Source organism: Dendropsophus ebraccatus, chromosome 2 (genome assembly GCF_027789765.1).
Source record: "Dendropsophus ebraccatus isolate aDenEbr1 chromosome 2, aDenEbr1.pat, whole genome shotgun sequence".
NCBI classification, from domain to species: Eukaryota; Metazoa; Chordata; class Amphibia; order Anura; family Hylidae; genus Dendropsophus; species Dendropsophus ebraccatus.
Window position 1 is genome coordinate 33725410 of NC_091455.1, and position 15543 is coordinate 33740952.

At 41.3% G+C, this 15543-nt stretch overlaps 1 protein-coding gene across 1 annotated transcript in view; it reads right to left on the bottom strand.

The window, feature by feature from the left end:
• Positions 1-7444, bottom strand: part of GDF6 (growth differentiation factor 6) — a 16302-nt gene extending 8858 nt beyond the window's left edge. The window contains exon 1 of the mRNA XM_069959874.1: positions 7104-7444. Within this exon, the coding sequence (XP_069815975.1) occupies positions 7104-7395 (292 nt within the window). The 5' untranslated portion in view covers positions 7396-7444. The remainder of the gene's footprint in view (positions 1-7103) is intronic.
• Between the last annotated feature and the right edge of the window lie 8099 nt (positions 7445-15543).

The window sequence follows — 15543 nt, forward strand, 5'->3', positions numbered from 1 at the left end:
ATCCTCAGCACATAAATATCCAGGCAATGACTGACTATGAAGCCCAAGCTCTGTATCTGCAGGGGGGGAGATAGCTGCTAGATTGGATTGGATTGGCACCTATGCGGCAGCCATGGGCCAGGAGAACATACACTGAAATCCTTACACCATCAAAACCCATTCCCTAGATCTGCATAAGAAAGCGATTACCTGTGGGGAGCTACTGGATTGCTGTCAGTCACAGCTGTCAATCACATTTACAACAATAGCAACAGGAGCTCAGCCAGGTCAGGCAGCAGTCGGGAAAGCTGAAAGCTTATAGATAAAGGTATATACCAGCTCCAGAGCATCAGCCTCAGGTCCCCAGAGCTGCGATTTCTTCATTATTATTACTTTTCCCTAATTTATTTATTTATATTTTTCCAGATTCAAAAAATTATTTTGTCAGGTGTTTTGTATTTGAAAGTTCAAATTTAGAATATTTGTAACGGATAAATAACAGATATAACGAATAAATAACGGATAAATAACAGATATAACGAATAAATAACGGATAAATAACAAACGTCCTACTGAGAAGCTGAGGGAAAATCCTGCAGAATTTCAACTGACAAAGTTCAGCTCCGCTTTACAGTATAGCAGAGAGGAATATACAAATTTGTTTATTGATTTCATCTATTTTTTTATGGCATAGCTATCTATCTATCTATCTATCTATCTATCTATCTATCTATCTATTATCTATCTATCTATCTATCTATCTATCTATCTCCTATCTATCTATCTATCTATCTATCTATCTATCTATCTCCTATCTATCTATCTATCTATCTATCTATCTCCTATCTATCTATCTTCTATTTATTTATCATCTATTATCTATCTATCTATCTATCTATCTATCTATCTATCTATATATCTTCTATTTATTTATCATCTATTATCTATCTATTTATCTATCTATCCATCTATCTCCTATCTATTTACTATCTATCTATCTCCTATCTATTTATCTATCTATCTATCTATCTCCTATCTATTTATCTATCTATCTATCTATCTCCTATCTATCTATCTATCTATCTATCTATCTCCTATCTATTTACTATCTATCTGTCTATCTTTCTTTCTATCTATCTATCTCCTATCTATTTACTATCTATCTATCTCCTATCTATCTATCTATCTATCTATCTATCTCTTATCTATTTATCTATCTATCTATCTATCTCCTATCTATCTATCTATCTATCTCCTATCTATTTACCTACTGTATCTATATATTATCTATCTATCTATCTATCTATCTTCTATCTATCTATTTACCTACTGTATCTATATATTATCTATCTATCTATCTATCTATCTATCTTCTATCTATCTATTTATCTATCTATTATCTATCTATCTATCTATCTATCTCCTATCTATCTATCTATCTATCTATCTATCTTCTATCTATCTATCCATCTATCTCCTATCTATCTATCTATCTATCTATCTCCTATCTATCTATCTATCTATCTATCTATCTATCTATCTATCTATCTATCTATCTATCTATCTATCTATCTCCTATCTCTCTCTAGTTTTCTACTACCCTGCACTACACTCCATGATGCAATAAGCTACATATACGCTGCATTACATGTGTATACAGATCCGCAAGAAAAGAACTCGCGTGTTTCCCCTCCAGCCCTATAGGAAACCTCCTGTGTATTTCTGCTCTTCTCTCGTCTGTTCTGCATTAGTGTTTCTATAAAAGCCTCAAACAAACCGAATACAAGGTCACCGAATCATTACCAGTAGACTATTCCCTTCTCGCCCATTAAAATACTTCCCTCCCATAGTCCATTCTGTCTCTGCCAACCACAACAATTCTGGGGGCACAACTACTGTCTGGGCACCACCATTATTCCTCTATACATCCATAGATCTGTAGCTACAACATTATTCCCCAACCTGTGCTTCTCCAGCTGTTGCAAAACTACAATTACCAGCATGCCCCGACAGCCGAAGGCTGTCGGGGCATGCTGGTAATTGTAGTTTTGCAACAGGTTGGGTAACATCGATCTACATACTGATTATTGTCAATGCAATAGCAACATACTAATAAAAATTCATCAAACACTAACGATTATTCGTTTGTTACGAATATAATTTAATAATAAAACAATATTTGTGGGGGAAAAAAACAATTATACAATAATAATACAATAATATTTCTATTCAGAGAACCTACATTCCCAGTATATACGCCTGCATGGTGCCCCCTTCCCCTGCTGGAGCCCTAATTGTCCACTTCTGCAGAGCAGTCCCATTGCTGGGGGTCCTGGGGCCAGCAAGCACCATCTGCGTTTTTAATGAGTTACTTCATGTGCCAACAGTAATTTTCCAACAATAAGCCAAGTCCTGTCTGATCTTGCGACAACTCGAACTAGAAACACAAACTTTTAATGTACAAACATCACTGACCTCCTCCTCCTCCTCCTTTCTTGTCTTGAAATCGCTAAGGAACCAACAATACAACATGAAGCAACAATACAACATTCTTCTTCCCTATATTGTGCCCTAAAATGATCTCATTAAGGATCTACACGAAGTGGCTTCACGAAGGTCCAGTTTCCACGAGGCTGAGTGGGAGTTATAGGTTGGGTGTGGATACAGATCTTTTACAGAACCTTTATCATTTCGTCTGTTATGAATTAACTCAATTTAAGGGTATGTTCACACGTATGTTTGTTGTATACACGATGTGGATTTTTAAGGTGCGTTCACACGTACAGGATCTGCAGCAGATTTGAAGGCACAGATTTGACGCTGCAGATTCAAAGCAAATCAATTCTGGGCCATCAAATCTGCTGCGGATCTGCTGCAGATCTGTTGCAGATTTAAATCTGCGCCATCAAATCTGCTGCAGATCATGTACGTGTGAACGCACCCTTAGAAATAAAACCTGCAGGTAAAAATCCGCATGGTTTCCGCATGATTTCATAGCATTTTTTAATGCTGCAGAGGTATCCAATAAAGGCAAGGAGAAGAAAGTGTTTAGAGTCCACATGTAGACTATGGACTGTGTTCACACATACCATTTCCGTCAGTCTTTTCGTCATTCTTTTTTTTTTTTTTTCCAACCAAAATCAGGAGTGGAATTACAGGGCAAAATTATAATGGAAATAATTTTTTCAAACAACACTCATTCCTGGTGTTGGTTGAAAAAAGTCTGACCAAAAATACTGATGGAAATACTATGTGGAGAACATAGCTATACTGCAGAGTTTATGCTGCAATTTTTTTGGTGACTGATGAAACTGCTATATGTGAACAGAGTTTATGCTGCAGATTTTTTTTTGTTGACTGATGAAACTACTATATGTGAACAGAGTATATGCTGCAGATTTTTTTTTGTTGACGGAGGGAACTACTATATGTTAACAGTCTATGCTGCAATTTTTTTTTACTTTTTTTGGGTGGGGGGATACTATATGTGAACAGAGTTTATGCTGCAATTTTTTGGTTGACTGAGGGAACTACTACATGTGAACAGAGTTTATGCTGCAATTTTTTAAGTTGTATTGCATACTACTACTAGAAGGGGATGTTCAGACAGAACTTTACAAAATATTTTCCCAATTATCAAGTCAAACTATGTAACAAATCCGCCACAAATTTCATTCCGAATACTTCACACACTTTTTCCGCAACAACTTTCAACACATCCATTTCTGTTGATGCAGAAAAACCGCCCATTTTCCGCACTATCTAAAAATAAACTATTCAACAGAGCATTAAATCCTCAGCCTAATATCTACCGCATTTGCCACTATGAACATACCTGCAGATTTCCTCGCTAGAAATCCGCAGCCTATCCGCACATAACTAAAGGAGACAAAATGTGTGGCCGAGGTAAAAGACGCCTTAAAACCTTATAGGAAACACTGTTTTTTTGTCAATTAGATAACTTTCACATTCAACTGACCCATTTCCATCCATACAGAAAAGAATGTTCTTTCAGGCAGTAAAGTCTTTTATCTCCTCCTGAAAAAAAAAGAAAAAAAAAGAAAACGAAACGTATCTAATTGAGTCGTTTTTTTGGGAGCTAATCTGTCTACAAGCGGATTGACAGGCGGCTTTCTGTGTATGAGGAGGCAGCAATTAGCTGGGAGGTAGAGGAGGACATCACAGGGGCGGAAGTCCTCTTGAAGTTGTTGGGGATGTGCCATAGGCTGGTCCCCCCCTTCATTATGGAAGACTAGACAATATTTGATATGTTATGACATGTACACTCAATTAGATCATGAGTTCAAATAGTCCAATCACTGGCTTGATGCTAAGAAGGTCCAGGACGAGGTCACAGCCTGTGACACATCACATCAAAATCAAAAGCTGGAAAGTGAGTCCAAGGGGGGGGGGGGGGACTCTTTAAGGAAAAGCTGGAATGTAACTAGTCCCAATTCTCAAGGCTTGAGCACCATCTTGGAGGTTCTGCAGCAGAACACTATAGGCAGTCCACAATCCCTTTAAATTTAGTGCATTTTCTCAGCAAGATAATGGAAGCAAAGATCACAAAACAAGCCCTATGGGCAAACACGTCTTAAGTGAGTTTTTTTTTAATGGAAACTGAGACTAAATAACCAGCTCATATAACTACAAAGAGACCATGGGGCTTTTTTTGTGTCCTAAAATCAACATAAAATATAGTAAGTTAATTTGCTCTCCAGAGCTTTCAACAGTCCATGAACCCCACTGACACAGCTCAGCTTGGGCACCTTCTCCAGGCAGGTTGAACAGGGGCAGCTCCCATGGTGGTGAGGGGGGGGGGGGGGGTTGTGAAAGAATTTACAACACTCTGTTAATTAATCAGTCTATAATGAGCTACAGAAAATCCATAGGAAATCATTGGCCAGGATCAGGTTTTATGGCTGGGATTAGGGGATCATAAAGTGGAATCAGTGGCAGAATTCATTTCTGATACTCTACAAGCTCCAGACTGCATATACGGCAATAACCAACCACTTTGGGAAGTTAAGTCACCCGGGGGAGGGGATAAAGAGAGGCAGAATCTGTATAAAGCAATAGCCTGAGGGGAGAAGAGGAGGGGGAGCAGTGTGGGGACATGGCCGTCCTTTATGCTATAGACCACAAAGGGTTAACGATTCATCTGCTGCAGCCTGATGATCAGGGCAAACAATGCAGGTGATCTATGGGACTATGGGATATATATATATATATATATATATATATATATATATATATATATATATATATATATATATATATCCCCTTCTGGCCTTATAGCAGGCAAGCTTGGTGAAGGGAATGGGGCCGATAAGATACAGGGAGGTGGGTAAATGTTTGCCCGAATTCACATTGAACTCCGTATTGACTTTACAGCTGGACTAGATAAAAATAAACCGCACATGGGATAAGATAGAAACACAAAGCAAACAGCCCGATCCCTCCCCCAAAACTCATTGTGGTGTTATCTGCACCCTAACACAGAGAGGGCACCACAGGCTACAGCCAGTGTAATGGGCACTGGGCAGAGATATATACAGGGGAAGAGCAAGGATGGAAGGAGCACCTGGTGTGTACATACACTGAGATACAGGGAGATAGGCTGAGAGGTATTCTTCTAGCGATAGACAATGAATGTGTTTATTTGAAGAGAGATAGAAATAGTAGATAGATAGATAGATAGATAGATAGATAGATAGATAGATAGATAGATAGATAGATAGGAGATAGATAGGAGATAGATAGATAGGAGATAGATAGATAGATAGATAGGAGATAGATAGGAGATAGATAGATAGATAGATAGATAGATAGATAGATAGATAGATAGATAGATGATAGATAGATAGATAATAGATAGATAGATAGATAGATAGATAGATAATAGATAGATAGATAGATAGATAGATAGATAGGAGATAGATAGATAGATAGATAGATAGATAATAGATAGATAGATAGATGATAGATAGATAGATAGATAGATAGATAGATAATAGATAGATAGATAATAGATAGATAGATAGATAATAGATAGATAGATAGATAGATAGATAGATAGACAGATGATAGATAGATAGATAGATAGATAGATAGATAGATAGATAGGAGATAGATAGGAGATAGATAGATAGATAGATAGATAGATAGATAGATAATAGATAGATAGATAGATGATAGATAGATAGATAGATAGATAGATAGATAGGAGATAGATAGATAGATAGATAGATAGATAATAGATAGATAGATAGATAGATAGATAGATGATAGATAGATAGATAGATAGATAGATAGATAGATGATAGATCATAAATATATAGGAGATAGATAGATAGATAGATAAATAGATAGATAGATAGATGATAGATCATAAATAGATAGGAGATAGATAGATAGATAAGAGATAGATAGATAAATAGATAGATAGATAGATAGATAGATAGATAGATAGATCATAAATAGATAGATAGATAGATAGATAGATAGATAGATAGATAGGAGATAGATAGATAGATAGATGATAGATAGATAGATAGATAGATAGATAGATAGGAGATAGATAGATAAATAGGAGATAGATAGATAGATAGATAATAGATAGATAGATAGATAGATAGATAGATAGGAGATAGATAGATAGATAGATAGATAGATAGATAGATAGATAGATAGGAGATAGATAGATAGATAGATAGATAGATAGATAGTAGACAGATAGATAGATAGGAGATAGATAGATAGGAGATAGATAGATAGGAGATAGATAGATAGATAGATAGATAGATAGAAGATAGATAGATAGATAGATAGATAGGAGATAGATAGATAGATAGATAGGAGATAGATAGATAGATAGATAGATAGATAGGAGATAGATAGGAGATAGATAAATAGATAGAAGATATATATATATATATATATATATATATATATATATATATATATATATATATATCAGACAGGTAGTTACAGTCCCCCGTCCGGCAGGTAGTCCTCAGTATATTGGCTGCAGATATAGATATACATGACTGCTCCTATGGTAACACTGCCTGGTAAGAGCCGCACTACAAGTAGCAGATGGCACAGCTTAGGTGATCGCTTACCCCAGTATCTGTCCACAAAGCTAGTGATGGTGTTGGCAGACTTGGAGGACTGGAAGAAGCTGGCATTGATCCCAAGTTTTTCAGCCGTAGAGAAAGTTTTGTAAATGGACATCATGTATTCGTGGGGCACGACTGGCAGTGCCCGGGGCTGCTCCCGGGGGGCCCTCCTCGGTGCCCTCTCCTGCTGGTGGGCAGGGATGGATGCCTGCTGGGTACAGGGTATATCCCAGAGGAAGCAGCAGTAGCAGCAGAGCAGCAGGGCTGCGGGCAGGGAGCTCCGGTGAGTGTCCATGGCAGGAGAGTGGTCGGGGGCTCCGGTGTGTGGCAGCCGCTGCTTCTCCGCTGATCTCACTCGGGCTCTGGAGCAGGGAGGGCGAGGAGCCCCTCAGCCCGGCGCGGGCACGCCCCCTAGTGCACGCCCTGCGCTCTGGTGACCGCCACTGCCGGCGGGGTCAGCGGGCACGGCCCAAGTCAAGGTGATCGGGCCAGGCCGACCTCCTGCTTGCTGTCAGTGAATTGTATCATTTTATATTTTATATATAGAGGTAAAAAAATAGTAGTAGTAATTATTATATTAATAATAATAATAACTTGAATAATAGTTATTATTATTATTATTATTATTATTATTATTATTATTATTATTATTGTTGTTGTTATTATTATTATTATTATTTTTTACAGCTTGGTGCATTGTTACAGCTGGACTGTAGGCTGACACATTATACATTGTAGTAAACTAGAATCACAGGGATTTGTTTCTGTTGATGCATTTAAAGGGATACTAACATCTCATAAAATACTGGTATATTACTAGAACGTGCCATTACCTTATGGTTGAGGAGACCATGGGGGCCCCATGATAAGAATGAAGGGCAGCAGTGCTGGTCTGCTGCTGCTGTGTCCTCTTCTTCTTGTTTTTGGTTGTGCAGGAATTGCAGGAAAGGCACCTGTGCAGGGGAATAAAGGACTACACCAGGACTGTGTGTGTGTGAGAGAGAGAGGTCTACACCAGGGCTGTCCCCTTCAGAGAGAGAGAGACAGAGAGAAAGAGAGAGAGAGAGAGAGAGACAGAGAGGACTACACCAGGGCTGTCCCCTTCAGAGAGAGAGAGAGAGAGAAAGAGAGAGAGAGAGAGAGAGAGAGAGAGAAAGGTCTACACCAGGGCTGTCCCCTTCAGAGAGAGAGAGAGAGAGAGAAAGAGAGAGAGAGAGAGAGAGAGAGAGAGAGAGAGGTCTACACCAGGGCTGTCCCCGAGAGAGAGAGAGAGAGAGAGAGAGAGAGAGAGAGAGAGGACTACACCAGGGCTGTCCCCGAGAGAGAGAGAGAGAGAGAGAGAGAGAGGACTACACCAGGGCTGTCCCCTTCATTCTTACAGCTGGAGGGGATCCTAGAGGTTGGTCCTCTAGTGGTATGCCATGGCTTGCCTATATTGGATACAATGGTAGGAACTCTAAAGCAGTGAAATATTGTAGGTCTATACAGCTTAGAGAGAGAGAAAGAAAGAAAGAAAGAGACAGAGAGAGAGGAGAGAGAGAGAGGGGAAAGAGAGAGGAGAGAGAGAGAGGGGAAAGAGAGAGGAGAAAGGAGAGAGAAAGAAGGAGGAGAGAGAGGTGAGAGAGAGGAGAGAGGAGAGAGAGAGGGGAAAGAGAGAAGAGAGAGGAGAGAGAAAGAGAGAGGAGAGAGAAAGAGAGAGGAGAGAGAGGTGAGAGAGAGGAGAGAAAGAGAGAGAGAGAGAGCGAGAGAGAGAGAGAGAGAGAGACACTATGAAACCATTTCCTGAAAGGGAATGAAACACAAGTTGTTCAATCTACAATAATTAAATTTACTACATAAACCTGATGAACCCTTTATTTTATTGTTATCATTTACTACACCCATTGCTGTGAAACTACAACACCCATCATGCTTTTAGCCAGAGTTTAGGCATAGTCAGGTGTGCGCTGCCACTCCATTCATTGCCTATGGACTGTCAACCATAACAGCTCACTGTACTCAGCTATCTGGTGCAATCCCATAGACAGAGCCAACACATAACCTCTGCTTCATTCCAATGGGAAAACAATGATGATTGAAGTCTCATCTGTTAGCCCCTATTCCATACAGGTTGTTGTAGGGACATCCCCTTTAAAATTGTCTCTACCCATAGATTTATGGTTTCAGGGGTCTCCTGATAGCAGATGGTAGGGGTAGGAGGGATTGTCTGATTCTTAGTTTCTATGGGTGATATAAGTCACCCTTAGTTATATACCCAGCAAAGGAATGAGGATGCCATGATTACCCCATGTAGCAATGGGAGCTGACATGGTGGCTACACAGTGGAGGAGAATGGTAGAGTGGTTTGGGCCCTTTCAGTTATAGTCTATGGCAGGTTACCCATACATGACATAGTCTTCAGTGGGGAGATGCTCAGGGCTACTTTTCTTCTTCTCTTCCTCCTTCCTGCCACTGCCAAAAGCTAAATGGAGACAAAGGAGGAGATTTATCAAACATGGTGTAAAGTGAAACTGTCTCAGTTGTTCCTAGCAACCAATCAGATTCCACCTCTCATTCCTCACAGACTCTTTGGAAAATGAAAGGTGGAATCACTTTACACCATGTTTGATAAATCTCCCCCAATATCTTTTGGATATGATATGAATATCTATAATACCTCTTTAGAGGAAAACAATATCCACAGGAAAGGTGAATAATCCAAGAAAAAGAAAAAAAAATATAGAAATAGTAACTTTTTCATTACAAATGGTTTGAACTGGTGCAATTTGACGGTTACTATGTACTTTCTAATACATTTCTTCATTGAAAAGTGGTGCCAAGGTGAGACCTGGTATTTAGCTGTAACCCCCAACATCCACATATACAGTGTCATCATATACTGGTCTTTATACATCAATATGCAAAAAAAAAAGAGTCCATGGAGCCTCAGTTACAAGTCTCAAAACACAGGGCTATCCAGATATCCATCCAGGGAAGGACCTAGCCAAGGATCCTGTAAGGAGACCACCAAAACCACAATATTAAGTGGCTCCTTCAGTCAATATTAAACTCATTTATGAGTCTAAGCCTATGTTCACACTATGTAAAAGTACGGCCGTTGTTGCCATCGGCAATAACAGTCATACATTGTGTGGTGTGTAACATAGCCTATCTTCTATGGGATCCCGGCTGGAGCGTATACACATCGTATACGCTCCGGCCGGGATCCTGTACGGGGCCGCAAATAACTGACATTTCAGTTTTCTGCGGCCGCAATTCAGTGAATTGCGGCCGCAGAAAGACCTGTCAGTTCACACAATGAAGGGAGCGGCTCCAGCCGCTTCATTGTGTGCTGTGGGAGGTTCTTATGCGAACGCGTGCGCTGATGCGCCCGCATCAGAATCCTGCGGCCAAAAGAACACCTGTCGGGTACTGCAGTAGCGGGTCACAGAACGTCCGGTCTCCTCACGTAGTGTGAACATAGCCTAATGATATGACAAAGGAAATACACAGACAGCTGTTTCGGGCAGTGTGGAGCAGGATTCTGGCTTGGTGGCAGCAATGACGAGTAGACCAATAGAGTAAAATGATCACTGATCTCAGAGAGACCAGCCAAAGATAACACTGTAGGCTGCTGGTTAAATCGCTCAATACAGTGAAAACCTGGGTGCATTGCCTCCTGGGAAACATCAATATGCAAAAAAAAAAAGTCAGGGGAGCCTCATTTACAAGTCTCAAAACACGGTATTAATATGGTGGTTTTGGTGGTTTCCCTACAGGAATCACTCCTTTGCTAGGTCCTTCCATGGAGGGATATCTGGCTAGTCCTGTGTTTTGAGACTCGTAACTGAGGTTCCATGGATTTCTTTTGCATATTGATGTCTCCCAGGGAGCAATGCACCTAGGATTTCTTTAACCAGCAGCTGACAGTGTTTTCTTTGGCTGGTCTCCCTGAGATCAGTTATATGTTTGCTGTGATGGTCTTTATACATGATCCCCATACATGAAATTTGCCTAATTCCATAATACTGTCTATGTCTTATTCCTGGGAATTGAAAGTCCTTAATGTTTAACCAGGCTCAGCACCATACATGCTCCATACAGCATACATACACCATACAGCTCTCTGTGGTTTTTCAGTCTTATGCATCACAATGTTGCAACCAGTGATTTTCCTAGAGCAGGGATCCTCAACTGGCAGACCGCGGAGGCTAGCTGTCCGGACCCCTGCTGCAGCTCCGTATACATGTATACTGAGCTGCACTGCTCCACTCTGCACAGTAACTATGAGCGTTCGTAACAAGCGCTCATAGTTACTGTGCAGGAGCAGCACTGACAGAGAGGGAGCCATCAGCTCCCTCCCTGTCAGTCATTCTTGTGCCTGCAGCGGTCACAAGAGGCCACTCTGTCCTGTCTCTGGTTTCAGCGCTCGAGTGACGTCACCGGAGCGCCGACGCCAGGACAAGGGAAGAGTGGCCTCTTGTGACCGCTGCAGTGCAGCCACAAGAGGGGAAGAGAAGAGGAGACGCCCAGACCCAGGTGGATATAAGTGTTTTTTTATTTTATGTTATATGCTATAAGGGAGTGGGAGCACAAGGGGGCTATATAACTGGGGGAGCACACAGCAGAGGTGCTATATACTACTGGGGGAGCACAGGGGGACTATATACTACTGGGGGAGCACACAGGGGGCTATATACTACTGGGGAGCACAAAGCGCGGGTCTAAATACTACTGGGGGAGAGCACAGGGAGGCTGTATACTACTAGGGAGTGCAAAGGGGGGCTATATACTACTGGTGGAGCGCACAGGGGGGCTATAAACTACTGGAGGAGCACACAGGGGTCTATATACTACTGGGGAAGCAACAGGGGGGCTATATACTACTGGGGGAGAAACAGGGGAGCTATATACTACTGGGGGAGCGCAACACGTTTACTAATGATGTTCAGCTCGGACCTTCACCTGACAATAGACCCCGGTAAGTTGACCTTCACTAAAAGTTGTTGAGTACCCCTGTCCTAGAGGGTACTTCCTTGTGTACCTACTGAGATGAGGAACAGGACCAGACTTTGTAAGAATCGTGTCGGCGGAGGTGCAAGGCAGCTGAATTCAACTTTCTTTACTTTTTAGTCCCATTGCCATATATTGGGGTAGCTATGCAGTGGTGTGGCAGCTAGGTAGGTGTAGGGTCACTCTGACACTTATTACGGTGGCTAGGAGTGGTGTTGGAACCCAACGGGCACTGCGCTTGAAGGAGAGGATAGCCCAAGTGTAGGTGCAGGTGCGACAAAAATAGGACAGAGTCCAGCACTTAACCAGAAGAACAGTTTACTTGATAACTTCAGTGCAATACAATACAGTGGTAGTATTACTTTAAAAGCAGGTGCAGGTGACAAGGAGTTAGGAGTAGTGGTACAGAGCAGGGCATAGCAGTTTTTCCAAGACTTCCCAGAAAAGCTGTGCAGACAGTAGGATCCATCAGCTTCCAGCTATTTGTCCTAGTAGGGTCAGTACCTAACTGTGGTGGTTACTATGCTTGACATGGACAAAGTTTCTTCAGAAGATGGCTACCCCTCCCAAGGGTATAGCACTGCATGTTAATGCAGGTTACTTTCATAGAAGAAAGTGCACTTGCTTGAGTGTCTTTGTCCCTCCTCACCTCTGCAGACAAAATACCTCCCACCAGGAGCATACATCAGGAAAGAAAGCGACATCTAGTGGGGAAAATACATAACATCTCCTTCATTCGCATTGTTTGATACCTGACCGAGAAACTTAGTGGAATCACCTGTACCAGGACACTACACCATGGGGGAGATTTATCAAACATGGTGTAAAGCAGATTTGACTCAGTTGCCCCTAGCAACCAATCAGATTCCACCTTTCATTTTCCAAAGATTCTGTGAGGAATGAAAGGTGGAATCTGATTGGTTTCTAGTGGCAACTGAGCTAGTTTGACTTTACACCATGATTGATAAATCTCCCCCCATGTCTCTATATGGGACAACCCATTAGAAAGAAAACACTTTGGATTCTATAAATGAAAAATCATTCGTTCAAGTGAATAGGCATCAATGTAATAAATACTTGTTTCAAGTCCTCTAGTAGCAAACCATGGTACTGCAGTGTCCCGATACCTGCTCTACTGTTGCTGAACAATATGGTTGTCATGTGGAAATAGTAGTGTTAGCTATCTGACGCCAATACCTTTGTCAGATTCATTTGTATGTTTATGAGAGATATGTCTTCCCTTAGGGTCCATTTACACAGAAAGATTATCTGACAGATAATCAGCCAAAGATTTGAAGCCAAAGCCAGAAACAGACAATAAACAGAGATCAGGTCATAAAGGAAAGACTGAGATTTCACCTCTTTTCAAATCCATTCCTGACTTTGGCTTCAAATCTTTGGCAGATAATCTTTCTGTGTAAATGGACCCTTAGAGGGACATTTATTAAGTCCGACGTTTTCTGCGACGGACTTAAAAATGTCCCCGCAGCTCCGGCACTACGGAGATTTATGTAGAGGCGGACCTCTACATAAGGTTTATGTAGAGGCGGACCTCTACAGGTTTCCTGCGTATTTTTTGCCGAAACTAAAGATGAATCCCCGTTCCTCCCCCTCCACACCTCCTCCCCGCCCCCCTGGCTTACATGGCGAATATTTTATCGGCACTTTCCGCTGAAAAAATAAAATATGCCGCTTGATACATGTCCCCCTTAGTCTTTTCTCCCAACAGGCTTCCTATAAAAACTTCCAGAAACAGTTGGCAGGAGCCCATAGTCTTCAGAAACTACTTCTATTCTGCACTGAGGGGGCACCTAAAATCCACATACTCATCTCCACAAAGTCATCTTTGTCTAGGACCAAGCCCTTCTGGAACTATTGGTGTTTAAGTGGGCCTCCAGCCAGAGGCAGTCTGGTGTGACTTTTAGACCACAATTTCTACCATCCTGCACCCTACCATGAGGAATTGTAGCACAAAACCTAAGGAAATCAGTTTGTTTAACTCTGTGGCCATGGATAGACAATCCATGATGATCCCTCCTTCAGTGAAGCATTTCTTGGACTAAATTCAACCCTTTAACAGCACTGTAGTGCAATACAGAATTTATTCTGCCTATAGCTTACAAAGGGAGAAAACCTCCTCTTATATGCTAAAAAAAAGAAATAAAGAAATCTTACTGTGAACTTCAGTTACTGTACCTTTAAGAAAGACTGCAACCTGTTATTTGCTGATACAGAAGCTTAGAGACTGCAAGGGGCTGACTGGTGGCTGCCTTAGTTTTAGGTCTAGGTGAGAATAATAACTGCAGGATTTCAGGATTATTTTATAATATGGATAGTAAAATGGAAAATTAGAGAAGAAAACTCACTCGGAGCCGGTAGACAGCGGGAGTCAGATGCCAATAGTTCAGGTTCATACGAACCCGAACCTCGGGAAATCCGCTCATTTCTAGTGGTCAACCAGATGGAAGCCTAGCTCCACCAGTTTGCCGTGGTGGATTGTGCAGAGTGAGTTGAGGCATTGTCTTGCAGGAACAAGGTTCCTTTGGACAGGTTGCTGCTTTTTGGCGTTCAGAGCTGCCTTCAACTGGTCCAAAAGTTCAATGTAATACCTTGCATTGATGGTGGAACCATTTTGAAGGTAGTTCACTAGCAGCACACCCTCCTTATCCCAGAATGCCATCACCTTAGTGTCTGACCTTTGCACCCTATGTTCAAATGTTCATGGATAATGATACAAATACAGTCACGAGAAATCCCCATGATGTCTGCCATTCCTTTAGCTGAAATCTGCTGATTCTCCAGTATGAGGTTGTGCACAGCATCGACGATCTCCGGGACAACCACCACTTTCGGTCTCATAATCGGCGCCAAAGCAGCTTATTTTAAATTTGCCAACCCAGATGTTACCTGTAGAATATAAAGGGTATTGATCCCCAATGTCCGTGACATATCACCAGGAATATCCCTCGTGGACTTTCCTTGCAGAAACAAGAATGCTATCACTCCTCTGCTCTCATTTGCTGTGAATATCGCCATTTTGATTTCCTGCGTGCCTAGATCACTGTTGCCAAAAGCTACATACATAAAATTTGGAAAACATATATATGACACATAAGGCTTTCATGTGATGTAACATTCATTACCATAGAAAAAAAAAAGAACACAAAGCCAAAGACTTATCAGCAGCCCCTCGTAACTTGATTTAATTTGATTTAAATGTTTTTATTTCAGATCAACTGGTGTGAGAAAGTTATACAGATTTGCAATTCACTTTTATGGAAAAATCTCAAGTCTTCCAGTACTTATCAGCTGCTGTATGACCTATAGGATGTGGTGTATTCTTTCCAGTCTCACACAGTGCTCTCTGCTGTCTATGTCAGGAGAGGTTTTCTGTGGGGATTTGCTACTGCTGTGGACAATTCCTGTCATGGACAGAGGTGGCAGCAGAGAG